Source organism: Diabrotica virgifera, chromosome 6 (genome assembly GCF_917563875.1).
Source record: "Diabrotica virgifera virgifera chromosome 6, PGI_DIABVI_V3a".
NCBI lineage: Eukaryota > Metazoa > Arthropoda > Insecta > Coleoptera > Chrysomelidae > Diabrotica > Diabrotica virgifera.
The window spans coordinates 1,077,671-1,104,631 of NC_065448.1; the positions used below are offsets into that span (position 1 = coordinate 1,077,671).

Here is a 26,961-nt window from a genome sequence, read left to right on the forward strand (position 1 = left end):
GATTTGATAGTTCTTTTGACCATAGCATCGGGTTTAGGCATCCAATCACCCTTGTTCCTTTCACGATCCTTTGCTCTATCTCTTTTTCAGTGCACTCACTCTTGTTGATTGTTGTTCCAAAAATGTTTTGAGTAAAAGAATTACGTAAAGATGATTAAAAACTATATTGTGCGGCTTTTCTCCTAATTATCATTAAGATTTAGTAAGGTTAATACCAATTTTCAGCCGGACTTTCAAAGGATTTACTAGGACGGTTTGAAATCCTACCTCAGAGTACATATTAAAAGGCATGGGGCTCGGTACAAAACCTTGTCTGACTCCACGTTTATTTGGTATAGCTTATCTCTGAATATTTTTTATCTATCTTCTTCTTGTATTGCATATTCAGATGTTAGCGACCATCATGGCAATCTTTACTTTTTACACTGCTGCTCTGAAAATATTTGTGGTTGTTGTGTTGAATCACTAACGTGGATTTTTCAGCCAGGATCTCCTTCGTCTTCCTGGTCCGCGCTTTTCTTCTATTTTTCCCTGTAAAATTATGATGTATATAATCGGCGCAAGGACATTTCCCTGTGGGTGTCCATTTTTTGGCCACTCCACCAACTATTCGTGGTCTGGAGTCTTACGTAGAAGCATTTATTCTAGAGGAGACACTCCTAACTTTGTAGGTCGGAAATCTTTTGTAGTTTCGTAGAGTTTTGGTCATAGGTGGATTTTTGGTCTATGAACGCTCCTCCTCCTATTTCTTTCCATTCAAAACCATCTTCAATATGTTGCACAGCTGTGTTGTGTTTTTGGGAGGGCCCTTCTAATGATTCTTGTCACCTGGTCTCCAATCCTGTCGCTAACGAATAGATTGTCTGGGTTGTAACCTCTGCGCCATGTTCCGCTGTTGAAACTTCTGGTGTTGTACAAAACAATTGTTTCTCTTTTCATTATTATTGTATTAATAGAATATGATAGATATATTAAACATGTTTTTTTAATTATAGGTCGAAGAAGAAGAGATGTCGGTAAGTAGAGAAACACATAACAGGTAGTGGTGCACTGTAATTAGCAAAACCACGTTTTTTTTATAGAAAAGACTATGTAAAGTTGTGCACAAATCAAGTACTGTAGTATTTTCAGTAATATTGTCTAACTAATGGTGGTTGGTCTTTAAATTTCTTCTAGAAACTGTACCAGAACCCACTACCGAACAAGAAACAACGCAAGAGGCAACAACTCTACCTTCTGCAGAACCAGATCTCACTCCTGTACCCGAACCCGAACCCAAATCAGAACCTGCTCCATCGCCTGAACCTACTACCGGTAAACCTAAATCTGAACCTAGAGCGAGGTTGGATCTCAAACCTAAATTGAGGCTTCAACCGAAAGCTCTCAAACCCATTCCAACTTCAACACCAGAACCTAAATCTGAACCCGAACCTAAATCTCAATCTGAACCTAATTCAGTACCAGAACCAAAATCAGAACCAGAACCTAAATCTGAACCTGAACCTACTTCAGTACCAGAACCAAAATCAGAGCCAGAACCTAAATCTGAACCGGAACCTAACTCTAAACCTGAACCTTCTTCTGTGCCAGAACCTAAATCTGAACCTGAGCCTTCTTCAATACCAGAACCTAAATCCGAACCTGAACCTACTTCAGTACCAGAACCAAAATCAGAGCCAGAACCTAAATCTGAACCAGAACCCAAATCTGAACCAGAACCTAAATCCGAACCAGAGCCTAAATCCGAACCAGAGCCTAAATCAGAACCAGAACCTAAGTCCGAACCCGAACCCAAGTCTGAACCTGAACCCAAATCTGTACCCGAACCAAGCTCTAATACCGAAAAACTTTCCAAAATTCAAGTTTCAACCGTTGGAAGTAGTGCAGGTAGTGTATTTCTGATTAATACTAGTGTAATACATAAAATACTAATATTAGATTGTGTTAATCAAAATCAGAATGTCATATAAATTTCTGTATTTGGTATACAGTGTATACCAAAAAGTAAATTTCAATATTATCTTGATTTTTGTTAGTTGTAGGTTTACCACCATTTTGTTCATCACATCACATCATCACAACTAACAAAAACATAACTAAACACTCCTGATCCTGAAGCTCGGGCAACAAGATCTGGTAGGGGAGGAAAATTACAAGACTGCAAAGCCTCCCCGGTCGTTAACATGCGAAAACCTTACAAAGTAGAGATTTGGAATGTTAGAAGTTTACATCGAGCTGAAAAGGTGCAGTTGAAGAAATAAACAGACTGGGGACAGCGATATGAAAAAAAAAAGAATGTGTGTGTACTTTGTACGCACGTAAGAAGTTATTCTTCTATTATATAATTTTAACGAAGTAAATATACTTAACAGGTTATTTGTATTCTATTTAAATATTAAACTAACTTTCTTATCTACCACTTTCAAAAAATTTTTATTAAAACAACCAAAAATAAAAAAAAATGAATCGTCCAGGATTGGAACCCGGGACCTTTCGATCTCTGACCGAACGCTCAACAACTAGACCACCGCGTTTCCTGTAATTGACACGTAAGTTTCGGATATAATTACACAACACGGTGACAAATAGATTGAGTGGTATCGTGATAAAAAATTTTATACCTACATATTTTATTATCTTACTACAGAAGAAAAGAAATTCAAAGACACAAAAATTATAATAAATAATACATTTACTAAAAACACTAATATATTCTTTTAATGACTTATTTGCGCTGATACAGATACTATCTTGATAGATTAGAAACGAACTACATACTGTCTGTGTGCGCATGCTCGCAGATTTATGAAAAATTTTACTCTCAATCGCGGCTAAAGAAGTATAACTTCAATAATGGTAAGATTGATAATACAGAGAAAGATAAGAGGAAGAAGGAGTATATGAAGAAGAGTGTCATGGTTGAAAAATGTAAGGAACTGGTTTAACTGCAGTTCAATAGAACTCTTCAGATCACCGGTAGATAGAGTAAAAATAGTGACGATGATGTCTAACTTCCGATTAAGAGACCGTTAAAGAAGAAAAAGGTTTACCAAGTAGAACCATTAGGTAATCACCCTGTTGAAAACTAAAATACCTTTTTGGATATTCTGTACCATAATGGAGTTATCGAGCAATGTCGTATTAAAAATTCACCCTGTATATTTAGTTTGTAATTTAGTCAGTTGGTTAGTTAGTTACCGAGTTAGTTAATTAGTTACTTGGTAGATTAGTTATTTAGATTAGTTAGTTATTTGGTATGTTTCCTAATTAGTTAAACTAGTAGGTATATACAGGGTGACCCAAAAGTTATGTTTTTGAAAAATGATGTAAATATTGAATTAATTGTTTGATTTTTAACGAATTTATCAAAAATTATTGAAATTTTGTTTTATGAACCATTTTTATAGATATATGGAAGGGAAATAAACATGCATTTTATTTATTATTCTCTCCAAACTATAGGGTGATTCATTATTTGTCGAAAAATTATAGAGTGAAACAATATTTTTTGGTTCAATAACCAAGTTTTGTTCTATAACTTTCTATTTTGATTAGCACAGTCTTTATAATTTAGATATACAAATACAAAATAGAATAGTTAATACATCAACACACTAATTGACATAATCCACTAACTTCACTGTAATATTTTAAAAACGATCAGTTTAACAACTGAAACCTTTAACCTATTTTTAGATTAGACGTGGTAAATAAAATATGGTGACAAATTGTATCCAGTTAATGTTAATTTAAAACTACATTTACTACTACAACTATAATTTTTGAGGAGCCTTATTTCTAATGACTCAGATTATTGCAACAGCATTCCATTCCAACTGATAGGTACAGCAGAAAAATACAGTCCTCAAAGTAAACAAATGTTTAGTTCTTCCTCGGCGTTTTCCAATTCTGAGTTCACGGTTTTTGTCCTCCACAGTACTTTATTATCCCAGTCACCTTCTCTGAGGTCTCTACCTATCCTAGCATTTTCTATGTACGTTTTCCACTTTGTAGCAACTCTTCCTCTCCTTCTTCTTCCCGGTGGGTCCCGGTTCAATATTCTTTTCGTCTCCCTTATGCTTTGTACATGCCCGTACCACTGAGGTCTCTGTTTTCTAACTTTTTTTATAATTGAGCATTCTACTTCCATTCTGTTGCTTATTTTGTCTATTCTTATTCCGTCCTCTCTGGCGATTTGTAGACATCTTCTCATAAAGCCCAGTAGAACTGTTATTTTATTCCGCATTGACGTTTTCATTGGCCACACTTCTGCTCCATATATCATCAGTATGTTCTGAAAGATCCTTTTTTGTTTTTTCTAGTTAGAGTGTTGTTCAATATCATTCCATGGAGTGTTTTTGTGGCTTGTTTTGCTCTTGCTATTTTTTTTTGTATATCTTTCGTACAAGTACCATCTCGACTTTTGATTGATCCTAAATACTTAACGAGTCTTACAACTCTTAATCGTCTCTTCTTCTAAAGTTGTTCCAATTTGCAACCTCGGATTCAACAACATTTATTATTGCTGTAGTACAGTACTAATACTGTATTATAGTATTAGCACAGTCGTAAAATTATTCGGAACATCATCGAACAAAACAATTTTGTATTGCGCTTGCTCACGATAGCTCTAGAACTTTCGCAATTGAATCAAAAAAATCTAATAATACTAGCGCTTAGAACACTGAAGAGACTACCACAACAACAAAAATAAAAACTTTTCATCTTCACAATTTCCAGTACTTCATTTATAAAATAATTTTTATTAACTATCATCCTTTATTTATGATACATTTTTTAAAACTATATTGCTAATATCTCTTATGTATATTAAACAACTATTTAGGGCCCGAAAAAGAAGAGCATCTTAATCCTTACACACCTCGCCATGATTTTAATCCCATGGACTGCACTGATATTATTATTGGAATGGCAAGAGGAAATAACAGCCGAATTGCGGACTATTACACCAGAGATCGGTCAACTCCCAGAATGGACTCCTTTTGGGGAGGCAAAAACGATCTTACCACTGCTATGGGATTTGAAAAGGTATGATTTTATTGTATATAAGTATAAATTTAATAAATATGTCCTTACTTTGTTGTATTATCCCTCATACATACTTCACGAGTCTTACGTAATTCTCACGATTCTATTTTTCTCTTTTCTTCTCGCCATATTTCTTTCTCAACTGTCTCAAAGCAAACAAGGCACCAGTTGCCCTCCTTCCCGGCAAAAACTCAAACTATTCTTATCCTACCGATGTCTTAAACCATATTTTCATTGTGCAGCGTTAACTTTATTCCTCTACAATCCATACAGTCCTGAACATCCCCTTCATCTTTATACAGTGATACCAGAGCTTGACTCTTCCACCATGCGTTAGGCATACTTTCTTCCTCACCATATATATCCTACTCATCATTTGTCACAACCTCTCCACTTCTTCCTCTCCTAGAGTCTCCTAACCCTCCACACATTTTCCCTCAGGTCCTACTGTCTTACAATTCTTCATTATATTCAAAGACTTGTAAAGTATTACATTCTCATTTGGGATCCCGTATTCTCTCTCTCTCCTCTGGTGTTCTGCTTTTCAACTTTCTAAAGTAGGTACTCATACCAACATTGTTTTATTTCAATATCGGTTCTATCCACACTCTTAATCTGCCGCACATGAGTCAAGTCATTTGATGACTTGTCACTTGCTTTAGCAATGCTGTATAATATTTTTACATGATGCCACGTAAATCGTAAATCCTTACGAAGGAGAAAAGATAGAGCATAACCTTTTTATCCCTTGGGTGTTTCCAACTTTTCATACAGCTGTGTAGACGATCTTTCCTTAGCAGTAGCCACAGCGGCGGCGTGGCTACTTTCCTCTTTGCTATCTTGTATGTTCCTTATCTTCCCCTCTTTCAAACATCTTATACCTCTTTTAAGCCTCTTTCTTCTCCTAAACTTCTGTTACACTTCATCGTTTCACCTCTAAGTTTCTTGGTGTCTAGGAGGCCCTTTTGCCAGATGGATTTTTATTTGGTGCTACAGCCAATTTCATAAATACTGTTGATATACATTTTAACAACCTTTATTAATGTTAAAAATCCACAAGGAAAAAGTTTTCCTGTAGTTGGCTGTATACCATGTAATACAAAAAACAGTAAAATCCTTTATAAAAGGTATATTTAAAGTCCCTCAAAAGGGCTACATCAAAATCACAACATAACAGGTTTTTGACTGGTTCACCAGTCATCATCAGTGCTTACCTAAAATGAATATAACATGGTAAAATGTTAAACGTAAATGGTTAAACCAATGTTTCCTTGACGGACTACTTTTACTGGGCTTTGACCCACATATTTTTGTTAAATAATATCTTGGTGGTTAGCATGTACATTGTACGTGAGTATAACCTATAACTCTTCTTAACCGTAGTTAAAATTTCAATATCTTTGCATTATTTTACCAAGTTATATTCATTTTGGGTAAGCACTGATGATGACTGTTGAACCAGTCGAAAACTAGTTATGTTGTAATTTTGATGTAGCCCTTTTGAGGGATTTTAAATATACCTTTTATAAAGGATTTTACTGTTTTTTTATTAATGATTTTTCAGCTATATCATTATAATATTAATATATTTCAGGACGGTGTAACTACAATCCTCTTTAGAAGAAAGCTAGACTCCAAAGAACCAACAGATCATGCCATTACAAATGACTTGATGCACGTCATTTTCGCACAAGGCCAAGAACCTGGTAAATACATTCACGTGCCCAAATCTGGAGTCGAATCAGCAGAAGCTAAAATAAAGGACTTCTACAAGCCCGACGAACTTAAATACCACGGACACAAAGAGCAAAGAGGTGTCGTCAGTTTGAATTTCTTCGGTAAGTTTGTCATGTTCCATGGCTATCTTGACTTTGTTTACCGCAGCGCGGAACAGTTCAGTGGTAGTCGTGTTATACCACTTTCGGAAATTTTTAAGCCAAGAAATGCGTCTTCTTCCCGGCCCTCTTTTACCATTTACCTTCCCTTGGAGAATCAGTTGGAGAAGGCCGTAACATTCTTGATTTCTCACTACCTACATGTTCTAGATATACTAATTTTTTAGTTTTGATGGCCATGAGAATTTCACACTCTTTCCCCATTCTACGCAGGACTTCCACATTAGTAATTCGGTCAACCCTTCGAGCAGATTCATAAATGCAACAGCTAGTGTCCACGATTCCATTCCGAAGAGCAGAACTGTGAATATATAACATTTCAACAGACGGTATTTTGTTTTTAATGCGACTGTCTCGACTGTTGAAAATGGGCTTCATTCTGACGAATGCTGGTTTTGCTTTTATTAGTCGCTGTTTAATTTCTGTCGAGTGGTCCCATTGGCTATTTACATTGGTGCCCAGATATGTATATTGCTCGACTCTTTCTTCGATATTCTGTTGGTTGATTGTAAGTTGTGACTCTTTCAATATTTTGTTGGTTGATTGTAATCTGAATTATTTCATTCAAAAATTAATTTTCAAGGTGATCGTCACATCTCATCATCCAATTTTCCACCATCTCACCGTGCCTCGGAGAGTACGTTAAGCCGTCGGTCCCCCTGGGCTAGTGTACATCGACACTAGTTACTTGAAACAGGGTTAAATATGTAATTGGCGCTGGAACTATCCGAAAGGATCTCCCCGGCAAAAATGCCATACGATATTATTATTATTATTATATCCAATTTTCCACAGCTTCTGGCTGTAATCCTTCGCTAATAGCTACCCTTCTAGTTGTAATATTCGAGATTACAACTAGATTCTCAACCTCTTGCCTAAGTTTTCTCCAAGATTTAGCAAATGTTGAAGATTCGTTGTAGCTAACATTTAGATAACGTCCTTGAATCTGATACTGATCTTGATATTGATCTTTTTGATGACTTTTGTCTTCACTCTTTGAATATTGCAGAATTTCAGAAAAATCCATATCCTGTTGGTCTTCCTTGGCTTAATTTGTCTGTCGTGGTCTCCACTTCTTCTTCTTCTTAAAGTGCCCTCTCGTCATTGCAGATGGCTACCACAATTGCAAACTCTTCTCTGTCTTCAGCTGTTCTTATTAGTTGTTCAAAATTTAGCTCTGTCCATTGTTAGATGTTTCTTAGCCTCGATAGTCTTTTCTTTCCTAGTCCTTTTTTTCTTCGACCTTTCCTCTCATTATTAGTTAAGTATATGGGTACTTATTATCCGTATGTAGCCTAGGTATGATGTTTTTCTAACTTTCACTGTGTTAAAAAGTTCGCGTTCCTTGCCTATTCTATGCAGCACGTCTTTGTTTGGGGAGTACAATGTCCATGAAATTTTGAGGATTCTTCGGTATATCCACATTTTAAAGGCATCCAATTTATTTACCGTTAATGCTTTAAGGGTCTAAGTCTCAACTGCATAGAGAAGAGTCGACCTGACGTAGCATTTCATATAAACGTAGTCGAATTTCATAACCTATGTCTTTACTTAACTCATATAATATGTTCGATGTCTTCCACTTCTCGTCTGATAGTCCAAGAGGAATTATACTGTACTCATAATTCTGAAAGGAAGTATACTGGACTGGTGAAAGTCTGCTTAAATTCTTTTTATTAAGAATACTGACGCTTTTAAAACCAAAGTTCTTCTTATTCAGTTAAAATATGAATTTTAATAGATAGGTATAGTAAAACCTATTTACCTGCAACCGCGAGGAAAAGACACGACAGACGTTCGTTGATGCGGTGCAAGTGACCTTGAGGTTTTCAGTTAAATGTGTTCAGTTATACTTATCCTTATTCTGAAATATGAAATACTAAATCTCTAATAAATATCTAACGTTTATAGATGAGAAGAAAATGGTGGAACCTGCTGGAGTTATAGCAACAAGTGACACTGCAGAAAACAGAGACTGTGGTGGAATTTGGAAGATACCACGTAACTGTAATCCAGACAATTATACCTGTGAATATTCAGCCAAATGGGAACTGATTCCAAGGAAAGAGACTATCAGGTTTACTATAACGACTAAACACATTGATACGTGGACCGGAATTGGTTTTTCGCATAACGAGAAAATGGTAAGTACTAACTGTTTCTAATCTAAAATTTTCGTGAATTTGAGATAAACCATTTGTGGTTCCTATCTCCACTCTATCCTTATTTCTTCTTTTCCTATTTTTACCTACGCTTTTCATTCACCTCTTTGCCTACGCTTCTTTTCTTCTTTTTGCCTACGCTTTTCTTTTTTTCTATTTCTCTTTGTTTACGGTTTTCTTTTTCTTCTTCCATTTTTAAGAAGCATGCTCTGGGTCTGGACGTTATAACGTCCTGATCATAGCAAGACTAGGGAATTAAGCAACACCACACTGCTGGGAGAAACGAGGGGAGGAATTCCTCGAACATGCCTTAGGATATTTAAAAGAAAAACGTCCACCGTTCCATCTATCAGAATGGTGCTCTGCCCGACTGCTCAACCCTGGGTTCGTTTCCTGTTCATTCTTCCCCCACACCCATCCCAGAAAGGTACAGGAAATAAAAAGTTTACCAAATTATTTTATATACACTATTTATTCAGATAAAAAAATTAACAAAAATCATTCTATTATGTACAGGCAACCAAATTAATTTTCTGAAACTGTGACCGAGACCCTGCTGGTCACCGGTATAAAAGTTATAAAGGTAAAAAAGGTAGCTTTTAGTCCTCTTGTTGGAGTCACACAGTTCTTATGGGAGGTCTGCAGTCTGCAGAACTTTCTGTTGCTGTCGGTAGTTGTGGGAATTCTAGGGATATCTTGTTGAAGCCATTCTTCTGATGCATCAGTAGATCAGTGGTTGGATCCAGGATACTGTGGGCTGTTGCGAGATGTCGCTGTCGCGTTCTGCTCTCCAAGATAGTTTTCTCCAGCTACAGTTTGCTTCCCCAAGTAGTGTTCGCCTGCAGCTTTATTCCCAAGGTAGGGGCCGTCTAAGCACAAACACAATAATTTATGCGATATTGTCACTCCTTTACGTGGCAATGGAAAAAAAGCCCGGGTACAAATTTGTATCGGTTTAAATACCTTAGAAGAATTCGACAAATTAATTTGACGATAGTAGGGTCGCTTGTAGAAATATATATTACGAGGGCCAAATACCAAGCGGAGTTTGGTGTAGCGTTCAATCGGCTGATTGAAACGTTATAACATATCAACAATTACTTAATATCTTTTAGATTTCTCCGCTGTCACCAATGCTACACTCCTTTAAAGTCACTTTTATTGAAAACATCAAACAATATTACACTACTTGATAACAGCTTGAACTGAATGAGAGAAATTTTCAAAAACTCAATGACTAGTCTTGACTAGTCACTTGAACTATCAACTGTCTGTGTATATACATTTTTGGAGATTTCAGACCTTCTTCTTCAGAAATACTTCTTCTTTTTCGTCAAGGGACTTTTTCCATATGGAATAAATCTTACAGAACTGAAGTAACAGTATTTACTAGTCTTATGGCAAGTGAAACTGATTATACCAGGTTCGAGATTAGCTGTTGGACTTGCGAAGTGGTAAATTTTTCCACCAGTGCTCTATAAATGGTTAAATTATAAAAATTACTTATATTAATTAAAAAAATAAAGTAAAAAATTGTAGATACAATTGTTTCAAAATTAAAGTTTTATGCCTTTCTCTATTATGCCTATATACAAATTCTATCAGATTTATTGAGTTCTTTAATATTTTAGTCACAAACTGATGCTATATTAGGATGGGTAGACAAGGCTGGCCGACCGTTCTTAATGGATACATGGATCAACGGTTACTCCCTCCCACTTCTAGACTCAACTCAGAACATATTCAACACCTCTGGAAAGATAGTAAATGGAGTAACGACACTATCATTCGCCAGAAAGAGGATATCTGACGATTCCAAAGATCTTTCATTTGCCGACGATACTTGTCTCTTCATGATGTTCCCAACCAGAGGTGGAGCATTTAATAGTGTGAATAAGAAAATAAGGAAACACGAGGTTATTCCTACGGTCTCCACGGAAAAGATATGTATCAGATCTTGTGGAAATGGTAAGTACTTTTAATTAGTCAATAGGCCAGGGGTGTATCGTGGCCGATCAAAGTCTAAGGAGTTTCTGAGTGTATTGGAATGTATTTGGACCAATAACTCCGTGGACTTTGATCACCTACGAAGCAGCCTTGGCCTTTACACTATTAGCTAATCAAAGTAACACAGAACTTATTCTCTTCAGACTCTCAAAACTAACACAAAAAGCTAACTACATATCTCTAATATTTTGGTTTTAATTGCCTTTTGGTTAAAGAATCTTCTTCCTACGTATTTCATGCTGTCTCTTCATACCTGAGTTTGGTGTTTCCTTGGTTCATATAGTTATCAAGTTTTGACTTTCATCATTAAATTTATTTGCTCTCCATATCATTACGTCCAATTCTATTAGATTAGTACGTTCTTTAACGGTAAAATATTGCAAAACCTCTAAATTTTAAAGAACCGCTTGGATTGACATGAAATTTGGCATACACATAGCTAACAAGTCAAAGAAAAAAAGTGATATTGTGCCGATATGTGCTTTTGCCCTGAGGGTGGCTACCACCCTCTCTTGGGGATGAAAAATATTCGTCGAAAGTAAGTCCGGAAATGGATAAACTGACTAATTTTAAGTAACTTTTGTTCTATAGAGTTTTTTCACCAAGTCAATACTTTCGAGTTTTTTCCCAGTGAATATGTTCATTTTTTTTAACAAAATAACCACGCTTTTAGACAGTTTTTCGCAAATAACTCAAATAGTAAGTATTTTGTCGAAAAACATTCTTAACAAATATATAGCCTGTAAAATTTTTTAAAAAATGGTGTATATATCACGGTGCATATAATGGTGCATATACCTAGTAGAAGCAGAGTTATAGCTAATGAAATATAGGTTCATATTAGTCAAATTCCAAATGGAACACTTTAACGTGAAATAACCAAAAATGAAGCACATTTCGGGGAAAACTCATTACAACTTATTTTAAAGTGTTTGCAAAAAGCTTCATTTTTGTTTTATAAAAAAAATTTCTAGCATCAAAAGTAAACAAGTTACGCTCAAAATAAAGTTAGTCCCTTTTTTTTTGGTAAAAAAATCGGGAAAATCACCCCCTAATTAGTATCTCAAATGAACTTAATCGTTACGACTTCACAAGCTTCTTGACTCGTGTATGTATTGTTTATATGATCTGTAAGTTTCATCGGTTCAAAGTCCTTATTTTTGACAGAGCTGTAGTTAAAAGGGGTTGAATGAGTCACCGATCACGAATGTATGCAAATTTAGAAACACCAGATCTTAATAAATTTTTGTCTAACAGAAAGCAAAAAAAATACATGATATTCAGAAAAGCAATGCTGACTTTGAACTATTTCTTTGTCTAACAGAAACCAAAAAAAAGAATGTGTGTGTACTTGGTACGCACGTAAGAAGATATTCTTCTATTATATAGGTAATTTAAACGAAGTAAATATACTTAACAGGTTATTTGTATTTTATTTAAAAATTAAACTAACTTTCTTATCTACCACTTTCAAAAAATTTTTATTAAAACAACCAAAAATGAAAAAAAAATATGAATCGCCCAGGATTCGAACCCGCATCCTTCCAATCTCGGAGCTAACGCCCTACCAACTACTCCAGCGAGGTCCTTGTAATTGACGTGTAAGTTTCGGATCAAATGGTAACACAACACGGCGACAAATAGTGTAAAAATGTTATGCCTACATAATATTTTATTATTTTACTACAGAGAAACACAAATCCAAAAACAAAAGAATTATAATAAATAATACATTTACTAAAAACACTAATATATTCTTTTAATGACTTATTTGCACGGTTACAGATACATACATACCTATCTTGAAAGATTAGCAATGAACTACATGCTGTCTGTGTGCGCAGGCGCGCAGATTTATGTACAATTTTACCTTCAATCGAATCGCCGCTAAAGAAGAATATCTTCAAAAATACATGATATTCAGAAAAGCAATGCTGACTTTTTTTTTAAATGTTACTTTAAAACCAAATTTTTTCAAAAATAAGCATTTGAATCGATGAAACTTACAGATCATATTATAAACACAACAAAAGTAAAATAATTTGTGGAGCGATAACGATTAATTTCATTTAAGTTGCTAATTAGGGGGTGGTCTTCCCGATTTTTTTTTGCTAAAGCGAAAGTTTATTTTGAGCGTAACTTGCTTAAATTTAATGCTAGAAACTTTTTATAAAAACAGAAATAAAGCTTTTTTGAAACACTTTGAAAAAGTTATAATAGGTTTTCCCCAAAAATTGCTTAATTTTTTGAATACTTCACGTCGAAATATTCTATTTGAAATTTGGTGAACATGAATCTATTTTTCATTGGCTATAACTCTGGTTCTACGAGGTCCAGAGACCTAATGCGTACACCATTTTTTTTACTTTTTTACAGGCTATATTTTTGCTAAGAACGTCTTTTTCGACAAAATACTTACTTTTTTAACTATTTAGAATGGGAAATAAGCCACAATATTATTAAAAAATGATTTTTATTAACGTTTCGACGCCCAAATCGGGTGCCGTTGTCAAAATACAAAATACTATTAACATAAACAAAAATGTTGTTGCTTAGTAAAAAAATTCTTCTAATAATTTATTTAATTTGACTCATTTATATCGGCAATTCAGATACATATGATACATTTTAAAGTAGAAGACTTTAAAATGATATTGCCAATATTTATGAGTTGCGTTCCTGGGACGACTTTACAACAACAGAAAAAAGCTTCAGAACAACATTAAAATACTTACTTTTTGAGTTATTTGCGAAAAACCGTCTAAAAATGTGGTTATTTTGTTGAAAAATGAACATATTCACTCGCAAATAACTCGAAAAGTGTTGACTTGGCGAAAAACCTCTATAGAACAAAAGTTACTTAAAATGAGTCAGTTTACCCATTTCCGGACTTATTTTGGACATATATTTTTTCACCCCCCAGAGGGGGTGAAAGTCACCCCCAGGACAAAAGCACACATCGGCACAATATCACTTTTTTTCTTTGACATGTAAGCTATGCGAATGCCAAATTTCATGTCAATCCAAGCGGTTCTTTAAAATTTAGAGCAAAAACCGTGAAAGAATGTACTAGATCTGGTTTAAGAATTAACGGTTAAAGAAGAAGTTAATTTATTTTTCTTTCCCTTCCAGATAATAGTTTAGATGAACACTTAACGACAACTGAAGCTACAACTACAACTGAAACTTCAGGTCTTGACTCCAACACCAATGTAAAATTAACAGAACAAGGCGAGAACCTTGAAATTCCGCAACAAAGAACGAGTCAACACGAAGACTTGTCCATTGCCATTCCTATTACAAAAACTAAAGGTATTCCCGCCATTTGAAAAATGATATATTTTCAAAAGAGTATCATAAGAAATGATGTATTTTGTAAAAACAAAATATCATCAACATCGTCATCATCATCAACAGCTATTCCATCTTTGTTTTTTGCATCCACGTATGACCAGCCATTCGCTTGATGTCATCAGTCCATTTGGCTTGAGGTTTGCATCTAGTTGTCCAGTGACAGTTTCCTTTTACTTATCTAATACTACATTACACTACACTACACTACACTATAGAACAGTACCAAGGTTTAAAAAGCTGACATGCAGATCACATGGAAGATGCCTTCCTAACCTTCGCTGGACGGGACGTTTAATTAGAGGTTGAGCCAATGCGTCGGGGTGATTTTCTATGAATTCGTCATACTTCTGGGAGAAGTATTTCTTTGACAGATTTCATTTTAAAATCACGAGCAATAACACTGTTAGTTACATACCATGGCGCCTTTACGATAATCGTAAGTACAGTGGAACCTCGATAACTCGGATTAATCGGGACCGCGGCCGATCCGGGTTATCGAAAATCCGAGATAGCCGGAGAATATGGTAAAAATTAAATACTTACAGATAAACTCCGTTAGAATTGAAATAACATGAAATATATTTATAAATATGCACAGTACCTACTCATCAAAATTACTAAAAAAAAACACCAAACACAAACGTAAGCAAACGGAAGCGAACAATACAAGACACACAATACAGTCACAACGATGTAATGTTATTTAAGAACAGTGAAAACTAAAGACCATTGTTTATAAAAGAATTTTTTAAATAGTCTTTCCTAAACAATGCTAAGACAGTTTGAAATAAAAAGGAATAGGTATTACAGACAGGTGCCTGTTGTTTCTGCGGCGTGTGCTATGAGTCATTTTTACTATCGACTATCGTATAGTTCAAATTACACACAAACACATCTCTCAAATATTATATTACATACATTTTTATTGTTGAAAGGTTTGTCTGATAATTAACTACTTTGATGGGAAATAAGCCACAATTAAATTGAAAAATAATTTTATTAACGTTTCACGACGCCCAAATCAGGTCGTTGTCAAAATACAAAATATTGAAAATCAAAATGTTTATCTGATGAAAATCGGTCCGGGTTAACCGAACTTCCGGGTTATCGGGGGCCGACTTATCGGGGTTCCACTGTACTTTGGATTGTAATCTTTGTAGGATTTCGATATTTGAAGGATACTGTCTCCCACTCAAATGGAATTTCTTAGCTCCATATCGGTTTTAGGACGATTTTGTAAATTAGCGATTTATTGCTAACTGTTAATTGTGATTTACGACCTAACTTCCAGTACAATTTGCTAAGTTTTAAGCCCAGTTACTTCCTCTTTTTTTATATATGCATCCTCCAAGTTGATCGTCGGTCCAGATGGAGTCTCAGATATATTGCATCTTCTTTTTGTTGCAAGAACTGACCATTTAATGTCACAGTTAGACATGCACGTCATCGTAGGGTATGTATAGGTGACATGGATAGATGTAATTCTATTTGCTTTAATTCGCCAGGTTTTTAACCAAGAGGAAATAACATCCAAGTGAATCTTTAAGATTTGAGAAGCAATGACAGGATCTTTATGAGCCATAACAGCGGTATCATCTTGCAATGATTATATTTTTGCTAATGGGAAGATCAGCTGTGTAAATGATACAGAGGATCGGACCTAGTACACTTTCCTGAGGTACGCCAGACCTTATTGGGTGTAGATTTGTGGTTTTGTTTTGATACCTTAACTTGAAAGTGTCTATTTTGTATGTATGATTTAAGGATAAGGAAAATGTTCCGTAAGATTTTTCTGATTTTGTATAATAGTCAATCGTGCTAAAGTTTGTCAAAACCTTGGACAATGTCTAAAAAGGCAGCAGAGCAGTATTCTTGGTCTTTAATTGATTAATATATTTTTTTTATAACTCCATGGACTTGTTCGGTGGAGGCATGTTTCGCTCTAAATCCAAATTGATGGTTAGGAATTAACTGATTTGCTTTCAGAATTGGTTCTATTTATTGTACAAATAACTGTTCTAGGAACTTTACCATACCAGAAAGTAGATTAATAGGTCTGTAGGAAGTTGTTTGCTCAGCAGGTTTTCCTGGCTTAGGGATCAGTATAATTTGGCCTACCTTCCACAAAAGCGGAAAGTACCCCGTCCTTAAAACAGAATTGTATATTTGTGTCAAATACCTCAGATACTTGTAGGAAAGTTCTTCCAGAAATGATCACTAATTAAATCTTATCCTGCAGATTTTTTGAATTCAAAAAGGATATGGATCTTGTGACATGGTTAACGGTAAAATTTTGAATGGGTAGTTCCAGTTGATATGAGGTTTCGAGAAATGCTTTCACTTTATCTTCAATGTCGAAGTTATTTTCAGCGGGATTTTGTTGGAAGTGTCTGGCAAAAGCATTGGCTTTGTCCTTATTACGTTTTGCTCAGTGACCATCTGGAATACGTATAGGATGGTTTCTAAATTGAAGCCTTTTTAATTTTTTACAGCTTTTCATAAATCACTTAGTAGCTTTTTCAAATTTATACTCGTCATCCGTTCAATCGTGTTGAATCTGGTACTAGAATTAACCCTTAAAAAACTTAATTTATTCTACTTTCTCCTTTCAGATGATAGTTTCGATGAGTACCTAACGACAACTGAGGCTCCAGGTCTTGGCTACATCATGAAAGTAAAATTAATAGAACTAGGCGAGAACTATAAAATCCCGAAACCAGGAACGATTCAATACGAAGACTTGTCCAATTCCATCGAAGAGAGCTTCAAACCTGTATTTAACCGCCTGTCTGGGTATAGGAGACTACACATTGAACAAATTAACAGGTAATATTGATCAAATACAAACATTTATACTACTTTCGTGTTAAAGAGTACAAAACGCTATTAAAACCAACTTAATGGTCATCTACATTGTACAATAACACACTGTAAATGTACAGAAATATCTAAAACTACGAAGATCACTCAGGTAGCAAATCAAGGAATGGGGACTTCAGTTGAACGCGTGGGTGTAAAGAGTACCTAAACATCCGTTTAAAATGCATTATGCACGAAATGTTTTGCGACATTGCCAGAATAGTCGAATGGTAGTTGTTTATTTTGGTAGGGGAGCAAAGTATGCCAAATGTGCAGTCACTCGAGCGTTATGGAGACCTATTGGGTTGTGAAGAGTAGGTCCTAAAACCAAAAAAAAAGTTAAGAAAAGTTTTCCAATCGTTTTTTCCGATTATAACGCCATCTATCCGTAATTCGAAAAAATGTTTCAAATAAAAGTTACTTATTTTTGCGTAAGGAATCCAAATCTGCAATAAAAAATGGGGGCTCCTATTTAAGATTTTAAAGTAACCCCCACCCCACCTCCGTCGGGGGTCGTGTTTGGTGTCATTTGATAGATTTTTCAAAAATATTGAATAAGTGTATTTTACAGTTTTTTAATCTGATGTTCATTTCGCGAAATATCGCGGGTTTCGTATTTAAAATATTAAATTTACCCCCACCCTTCTCCGTGGGAAGTCATGTTTGGTATCATTCGATAGATTTTTAAAAAATATTGAGTACATATTTTTTAATTTTTCGATCTGTCATTTATTTCGCGAAATATTCGCTTTTTTCTTGTAAAACTTTGGGACTCCCCCATTTCCTTACGCCCGGCTCAAATCGTCAGATTTTTAAAATATAGACTCTTCTGCATGTACTTAACTTACCTTATCTTAATCTGACAATTTCTAGTTTTTTTAAAGATGGATTTTTTTTCGGGCTCCCCATAACGAACTCCCCTGTGTTAAGAGCCAATATATGGTAGAGGTACATCTGCAGGGTACCAGGTTTCTCCCCATAACGTTTTAATAAACATGAATATGGTAGGAGAAGGTTGCATGCTTGAATATATGAAATTTATGGAAATAAAAGGCAGATATCGAGCAACTAGTTTATTAAACCTTGCCCATGCCCAAGTATACTTTTGCTCCAAGAGTATCATCAGGGGCGTTTCATCAAATCAGGAAGGTATCCTAGTAGAATCTCGTGACATTTATTTAATAGGAGTGATGGCAAAATTAACATATAATATATAACAGACACTGGACAAAGGACAAACCAGATTAAAAACGTACATGCTGGTATTACCTCATTTACATGTCGAAGATGGAGGAACAATCTTCGACATCTTCAACAATCTTGTTGGATTGTTCCTCCATCTTCGACATGTAAATGAAGTAGTACCGGCATTAATTGTTTTAATCTGTTTTGTCCTTTGTCCAGTGTGTGTTATATGTTATGTGTTAATTTTGGCATCACTCCTATTAATCAACTGTCATGACATTCAACTAAGATCTTCTTCTTCTTTAAGTTCCATCTTCTGTCGAAGGTTAGAAATCATCATGGCAATGCGGACCCTATTGAATGCCGCTCTAAATAGCTCTGTACTACTGCATTCGAACCATTCCCTTAAGTTCTTAAGCCAGGATGTTCTTCGTCTTCTCACATTTCGCTTTCCTTGGATTTTGCCCTGTATTATAAGTTGTAATAATGAGTATTTTTGCCCTCTTATCACTTGTCCCAAGTACTCAAGTTTTCTTCTTTTGATAGTTAGTATTATTTCCGGTTGATTTCCTATCCTTCTAGTTACTTCCACGTTCGACATTCTTTGAATCCATGATATTCGTAGGATTCTTCTGTAACACCAAAATTCAAAGGCGGCCAACTTATTCAAATGGACATGTTTCAGTGTCCACGCTTCCAAGCCATAAAGAAGAGTAGAAAACACGTAACACCGAAGCATCCTTAGGCGTAGTTTTAACCTTATATCCCGACAAATAAAGAAACTTTTAAGTTTAATGAATGAAGCACGTGCTATTTCAATACGTGTCTTAATTTCTTTGGTTTCGTCTACATTTGATGTTATCCATGTTCCTAAGTATTTGTAGTTATTCACACTCTCAATTACAGTATCTTCAATAGTCAATTGGATGTTTGCGTGTCAACTAAGATACCTTCCTGATTTGACGAAAAGCTCCTGATGATGCTCTAGGAGCGAAAGTATACTTGGGCAAGCGTTAATAAACTAGGTGCTCGATACCTGACTTTTATTTCTATAAATTTCAAACATGAATATTACGAGTGCCGTGAAAAATAGAACACTAAGTGCACAAAACCGTGAAATTATACACAAAATTTTAAAATTTACGCAGGAGGAAGCGCAGAGATTTTACTGTGAAACAGGTAACAAATAAAAAACCGAAAAACCTTTGAAACCCGATTGATCTGACAACATCGCATAACCAAAATTGTCGATTGGTTTGACCTTGGCAATTTCAGATATTTTTGTCGACTTGTAGAGGGCTATAAAACAATTTTCAATTAAATTGAATAATCATTTTCAATTTCGTTGCAACACGAAACTACAGCAACTAGTAGTTCAATCAAAGAGTGCAGCTCTCATTCTTCTCTCAATAATTTTCAATTATTTTAAATATATTTCCAGTGATCAAAACAACCTCGTCGCGACAATAAACCTCCAGTTGGCAAATCCATCAGCAGAAACGGGAAGATTTCTTACTGAAGATACTTCGGAGATGGACGAGAAGGTGCATAAGCTTTTACAAAACAGCGTTGGTTCAGGAAGAGTAGGAAACTTCAAGGTTGATCCTCAATATCAAGTTTTTGAACCACAGAGCAGTAAGTACAATTTTAATACTCTTGTTAAAAATGTCACTACAAATATGAATTTGTTTGTCAAAGTGGATACCCTTCCTGAACAAACCCTCTTCCTTTATCCAGGCTTGGGACCGGCAGTGATAGTTACTGAGCTAGTCAATCCATGAGGCAACTACCAGAGACGGAGTTACGGAACCTGCAGAAGAAGAAGTCACAAAATAAAAATCGTTTTATTAGGAAATACACATTGATTCTGAAAAATTGCATCATCCAGTTTCTCGTACTTCTGCTTCCTCAGCTTTTCCCTTTTCAGGGGGTCGCTGGTCCTTCCTCTTCTTCACCACTCCTTTCTGTCTGTCGAGTATTCTTCACTCTAACCTTTTTCTCTCAGGTCCCTGCCGCACAGTCCTTCCATCTTCACCTCGGCTTTCCTTTACCTCTCTGTCCATCAACTTCTAACTATCCTTTATTCCACATTGTTTTCATTTTTGCGTCTAACGTGACCAAACTATTAGTCTAAGAGCTAGTGAACCCTCCAACTAACGGTCGTCCTGTAAGGCTAGAAATTTGTCTAGTGATAATTCATAGCACACCAAGGCTAAAAACCATGACCTGGCAGGCATCAGCGGTGCACGTGTATCTACCAGGTGAATCGAAAAGTGCAAATTTAGGGGGTAAAATAAACTTTCTCCTGTAAGGTTTAAAAAGTATGTGTTTGAGTAAGTCATTTAGAAGAAATGTGTACAATGACAGGCGATTCTGAAGAGAATAAAACCTTGCCAGGCGAGGGGAAAGATTAGGGGTTTTTCCTAAAATTATTCTTTTTGCATCGAACAAATATTAGGTTTTTTGATGAATCATTCCAAACAGAAAAGGTCTTTAGTGATTTTTCTCTTAAGTTAATAGTTTTTGTTATACTGGGTGTCCACTTATATTTTCCCCCATTTTAACTGCCTATAACTTCTAAACGGCTCAAGATAAAAATATGCAGTTTTCACTGAAATGAATGCTTTAGTAAAAGTTTTGGCTGAATGGATTGAATTTTTTATATCGCTTAAAAAAACGTTATTGACTTTTTTTTTAATGGAACACCCAGTATATTTTTTTGTAAATTGAAAGAAAGGTCATTCACCTATCCAGCGATATAAAGTTTTTCAAAATCGGGTGTCAAATCACTGTGTAATTAATTTTTAAAATGAGCGGTGCAACGTGGATATCACATACCTAAATAACATAACTAAGCAAAATGATATTATGTTATGTATGTGATTTCCACATTGCATTGTATCTCTCATTTTAAAAATTAATTGATCAGTCATTTGACAACCGATCTTAAAAAAATTTAAATCGCTGGATAGGTAAATGACCGTTTTTTCAAGCTACAAAAAAATATACTGGGTGTTTCAATAAAAATAAGTCAACAACGATTTTTTTTCAAGAATCCGCCATTTTTTATTTAAAAGCGATATAAAAAATGGTCATTTACCTAAAAATTTGAAAAAGCGGTCATTTACCTATCCAACGATATAATTTTTTTAAAATCGGTTGTCAAATGACTGAGCAATTAATTTTTAAAATGAGAGATGCAATGTGGAAATCACATAACGTAGTATCAATTTGCTTAGTTATGTTATTTAGGCTTAGTTATGTGATATCCACGTTGCACCTCTCATTTTAAATATTAATTACTCAGTGATTTGACAACCGATTTTGAAAAACTTATATCGCTGGATAGATGAATGACCTTTCTTTCAATTTACAAAAAAAATATACTGGGTGTTCCATTAAAAAAAAGTCAACAACGTTTTTTTCAAAAATTTTTCTTTTCGTATTTGAAAGCGATATAAAAAATTCAATCCATTCAGACAAAACTTTTACTAAAATAAAACATTCAGCGAAAACCGCATATTTCTATCTTGAGCCGTTTAGAAGTTATAGGCAGTTAAAATGGGGGAAAATATAAGTGGACACCCGGTTGGGATTTCATCAATCAACATTTAAAGAATATCTACCTACCTTGGCAACTTTGAAATTTTTAGATAAATGTCCGATTTAGGGTTAAAAATGGCCGATTTCGCAATTTTCAAAATTTTCAATCGCGTATATAACAAGAACTATTAACTTAAGAGAAAAATCACTAAAGACCTTTTCTGTTTGGAATGATTAAAAAAACCTAAAAAAAATTTGTTCGATGCAAAAAGAATAATTTTAGGAAAAACGCCTAATCTTTCCCCTCGCCTGGCAAGGTCTTATGCTCTTCAAAATCGCCTGTCATTGTACACATTTCTTCTAAATGACTTACTCAAACACATACTTAAATTTAAACCTTACAGGAGAAAGTTTATTCTACCCCCTAAATTTGCACTTTTCGATTCACCTGGTAGATACACGTGCACCGCTGATGCCTGCCAGGTCATGGTTTTTAGCCTTGGTGTGCTATGAATTCTCACTAGACAAATTTCTAGCCTTACAGGATGACCGTTAGTCGGAGGGTTCACTAGCTCTTAGACTATATTGAAATCGTTGTTCTTGAATCTTTTTTGAGATTGTCACTCCGGAACTTTTCCTAATCAAGTCTATCCTGATCGTGTCCCTTCAAGTCGCATCCAGCATCCACCTTAACATTTTCAGTTTTGCTACCTCCATCTTCTTTTCCTGACTCTTCTTGATAGGAAATACTTCACCGCCATACACCAACGCAGGTCTTATCTCACTCTTGTATATATTTCCTTTCAACCCGTCCCCGATTTTTCGATCAAAGAGTAACCCCCTCATTCACTTCCAGTTAAACAAACCAGCATGTATCTTTTTTATGTAATTATGTTTATTTACAATCTAATTCATTAAAAGAGTATTAAGTAAATTTGTTCCATGTTTTTCGGCATGAAGAAGAGACTTCCAATGATGTCTCGTCTTATTCTATTTATGTTTAAGTTTTAAAATAGGTCCTGAGGCCAGGTTTTATCTAGTCTCCTTATGGCAGGACTATTATGGAATAATTCCCCTACTAACTCATTGTCATGGTGAATGGTACGCTCATTTTGTGACTCTGTGGTTAGATGGATTTCTTCTCAGATGAAAGGTATATTTAAGTTTTCGTGAAGTGTTTGATTAGTTACGTACCATGGTGCATCCACTATTGACCTTAGAACTTTATACTAAAATCTTTGGATGATATTCGGTGATGTTGACTTTGCACAGCCTCAGAAGTGTAGTCCGTAGTACCAAATAGGTTTGAGTATTGCTTTGTACAGAAGAATTTTGTTTTGGATATTGAGTTTTGATTTGCGTCCAAGGAGCCAATACATTTGCCGGAATTTCAAGTCTAGTTGTCTTCTTTTGGTCTGGATATATTTTTTCCAAGTAAGACGTTGGTCAAGATGGAGGCCAAGGTATTTAGCGTCTGTTACTGTTGGTATTCGTTCATTTTCCATTCTTACAGGTGGGCATGTGTTGTGGCGGTTGGTAAACGTTATTTGAGATGATTTTGATTTGTTGTGAGGCTTGTATGTGATCTTCATTTACAGCTAGTATTGCTACGTCATCAGCAAAGGAAGCGGTCCTAGTATTATGAGACTCTGGTATATTGGCTATGTAGAGTGAGACCAGCAGCGGCCCGAGAACACTACCTTGCGGAACTCCGGAGTTAATAGGACAGAGGCTGGATTGTTGGTCTTTGAATGTATCTTGTGGTCAATTTCTCCCTTCAGTCTCTATATCATATCCAAACCCATACATATAAGAAGGGGTGTTCGACAGGGATGTATGCTTTCTCCTCTTTTATTTAACATTTATTCGGAAGCCATATTTCAAGAGTATTTGGAAGATGTAGAGATGGGAATCAAAGTGAATGGAGTATTGATCAACATACGATATGCTGATGATGGTGTCTTAATTTGTGACAACATAGTGGATCTTCAACAACTTTTCACTATAATCGGAGAATACAGTAAGCGAATGGGATTAGAGATTAATACCAAAAAGACCAAATTCATGATCAGCTCCAGAAACTTGGCTGCATTTGAGACCTCTACCATAACACTGAATAACAAAAGCCCATTGAAAGAGTGAGCAAATTTAAATACCTGAGTGAGCAAATTTAAGAAGTAAAATGACGCATTGAGCAAGCTCGATAAGTACTTACTATAAGTGCTACGTATGGTTGGTGCTGCTATATGGCGTAGAGGGCTGGACACTCTAAACGAGGGATATAAACAGATTAGAAGCCTTCGAAATGTGGCTTTATCGCCATATCCTAAAGATACCACGAACGGCGAAAGTCACAAATGTAAATGTCCTTAAAAGAATCAACCAAGAACCATCAAGAAACCATCAAGAAAAGGAAAGCGGCGTATCTGGGTCACATCATGCGAAACGAAAATACCAGTTCCTTCAACAATGGAACGCAACAAAATGTCCTGGCTCACAAAACATAAGGCAATGGACAGGGATTAACGACATACAATCTCTGATACACATTGCAAGAAACAGAGAGTTAATGGAAAATTTGATCGCTAACACCTATTCGTGTATTTGTGTCTAAAGAAGAAAAACCTTCAGTCCTCCCTCTTCAATAGACTTTCTCCAACCCCCCAACATTTCGTTGCTCTCCTCTGCTAAGACGATATCATTAGCAAAGAGCAGTGACCAAGGAGCGTCGGAGAATAAGGATATATATTTTGACAGATTATGTCAACCTTATTTAATTTTTAACTTTTTCGCAATTTAGTCGCTAACCAACAGTTTTCTGTTACAGTAACCACAAACCTCATAACAGACGCTTCGTCATCATCCGCCAACAACTTCTTCAACCTGACTGAAGCTAAACTGTACATCGTGCTGGGCTGTATAGCTGCCTTGGCCATAGTTGCTATTATTCAAGCCAGTTGTACGATCTACAAGGCCAGAAGTCGATCCTCAGCCAACCACAAGGTAACTGCACTATGAACGCTGCTCAGCTTTGGGCAAGTAGGTTCAATAACCTTTTTGCTTTTTTAGTTTTGTGTTTAGAAGGGGAAGCTTGATTAAACGCTAGCTCTAGGTAGAAATATAGACGTATATCACCGGTCTGGAATAAGAATAACGTAACTGCAATTTTTGTCAAAATTATTGTTTGTTGCGTAATTAACTTCTAAAATACTGTATACAGATGATACAAAAGCGACAGAACTGTAACTGTGTGCCAAGCCACTATAGGGAAGTTGCGTCGTTTTTGAAATATGCACCATTTTAGACCTTGTTTCAGACGAATAATGACGCAACTGTAAATAGGGTTGAAAATGGGGGGACTAAATTAAGATAATGAAATTCGGACCAATAGGGATGAAAATAATAGCCATCGCTGTGAGAATAAACGGCATACTAAATATTTAAAAATAGTTTTTTTGTACAGAAAAGTATTAAGATCAATAATGATGCAACTGTAAATAGGGTTGAAAATGGGGGGATTAAATTAAGATAATGAAATTCGAACCAATAGGGATGAATCTAAAAGCCGTCATTGTAAGAATAAACGACAAACCGATGCTCCGGACAGTTACTTTTTATAGGGCAGTCAATGAGGGTATTTGGGAATAGCTCAAGAAACAAAGTCTACCCTATGCCGATGTGCGCTTTTATCTTTGTGGTGGTTCCCACCCCTTCTCGGGGGTGAAAAATGTTTTGGTTAAAATAACCACGGAAGAGCCTAGACAACCTTATTTTAAGCAAAAACTGTTCTATAATTATTTTTTGAAAACTCATTACTTTTTGAGTTATTCGCGGTTGAAAATTGGCCATTTACATTGAAAAATTACATTCGGATGGATTTTTGCGAATACCTTAAAAACTATGCATCTAACAAAAAAACTAAATAAAATATTTCTGTAGGTTATAAAAAAACAAAGAGATTCGTTCCTTCATAAATCTTCTAGTTAAAATACAAATAGGGATATGGTAGGTAAGAAGAGTTTGTTCTTTGCTGCATGCTCAAATCGGTGTATTCAACTTGAAATATCAGAGAACCTGTTGATTATAGGTGTATAATGATACTAATAACTTTTGTAGTGCGTGCAAAGACCTTTAAAATGAGCAATACTAAATGTCGATTACATTTAAACTAAGCGAGATATTCTGCAAAAAAGTTGATGACTAATGTATTTTAAGAAGAAATGAGAAGTATATTTAACCCCTCATCCATCAGAATTTACATACATCGTTTTCCTTCTACAATACGTTTTATTATAGTGTTATTTCTATGTTCAAAAAGTTGGACTGGATTAAAATGAATGGTTTTTGAAAAAAATAAGATCACATTATAGAGCGCATTTTTAAATTTCCTTAAAAATCATCCTTTTCCTCCATGTAACTCGAAAAAGATAAGAGATACTATATCTCTTATCATTTTCAAGTTACATGGAGAAAAAGGAAGTTGTTTAAGAAAATTTTAAAAATGCTCTCTATAACTTGATCTTTTTTTTTTCAAAAACCATTGATTTTAACCCGTCCAACTTTTTGAACATAGAAATAACACTATAATAAAAATCCACAAGGAAAAGAAAAAGTTTTCCTGTAGTTGGCTGTATACCATCAATCACAAAATTGGAAAGAAATCCTTTGTAAAAGGTATAAAATTTTATACCTTTTACAAAGGATTTCTTTCCAATACTATAATAAAAGGTATTGTGGAAGGAAAACGATGCATTTACATTTTGGTGGATGGGGGTTAAAATTACTTCTCATTTTTTCTTAAAGTATATTAGTTATCAATTTTGTTTGCAGCATATCTCGATTAGTTTTAATGTAATGGATCTTTAATATAGCTAATTTTTAAGGTCTTTTCAAGCACTACAAAAGTT

The 26,961-nt window shown here is 35.2% G+C and overlaps 1 protein-coding gene across 4 annotated transcripts in view; it reads left to right on the plus strand.

The window, feature by feature from the left end:
• The window catches only part of LOC114330596 (uncharacterized), a 128,720-nt gene that overhangs the window by 77,690 nt on the left and 24,069 nt on the right, over positions 1 to 26,961 (plus strand). For 2 of the 4 annotated variants that reach the window (XM_028279993.2, XM_028280001.2), the window contains exons 7-16: positions 996 to 1,016; positions 1,177 to 1,887; positions 4,847 to 5,049; positions 6,644 to 6,887; positions 8,856 to 9,088; positions 10,738 to 11,074; positions 14,246 to 14,425; positions 17,080 to 17,293; positions 19,953 to 20,146; positions 24,882 to 25,057. In XM_028279993.2, the coding sequence (XP_028135794.2) occupies positions 996 to 1,016; positions 1,177 to 1,887; positions 4,847 to 5,049; positions 6,644 to 6,887; positions 8,856 to 9,088; positions 10,738 to 11,074; positions 14,246 to 14,425; positions 17,080 to 17,293; positions 19,953 to 20,146; positions 24,882 to 25,057 (2,513 nt within the window). Of the gene's footprint in view, positions 1 to 995; positions 1,017 to 1,176; positions 1,888 to 4,846; positions 5,050 to 6,643; positions 6,888 to 8,855; positions 9,089 to 10,737; positions 11,075 to 14,245; positions 14,426 to 17,079; positions 17,294 to 19,952; positions 20,147 to 24,881; positions 25,094 to 26,961 lie in introns of all 4 variants that reach the window. The other 2 variants (XM_028280012.2, XM_028280010.2) reach the window with 2 other exon arrangements.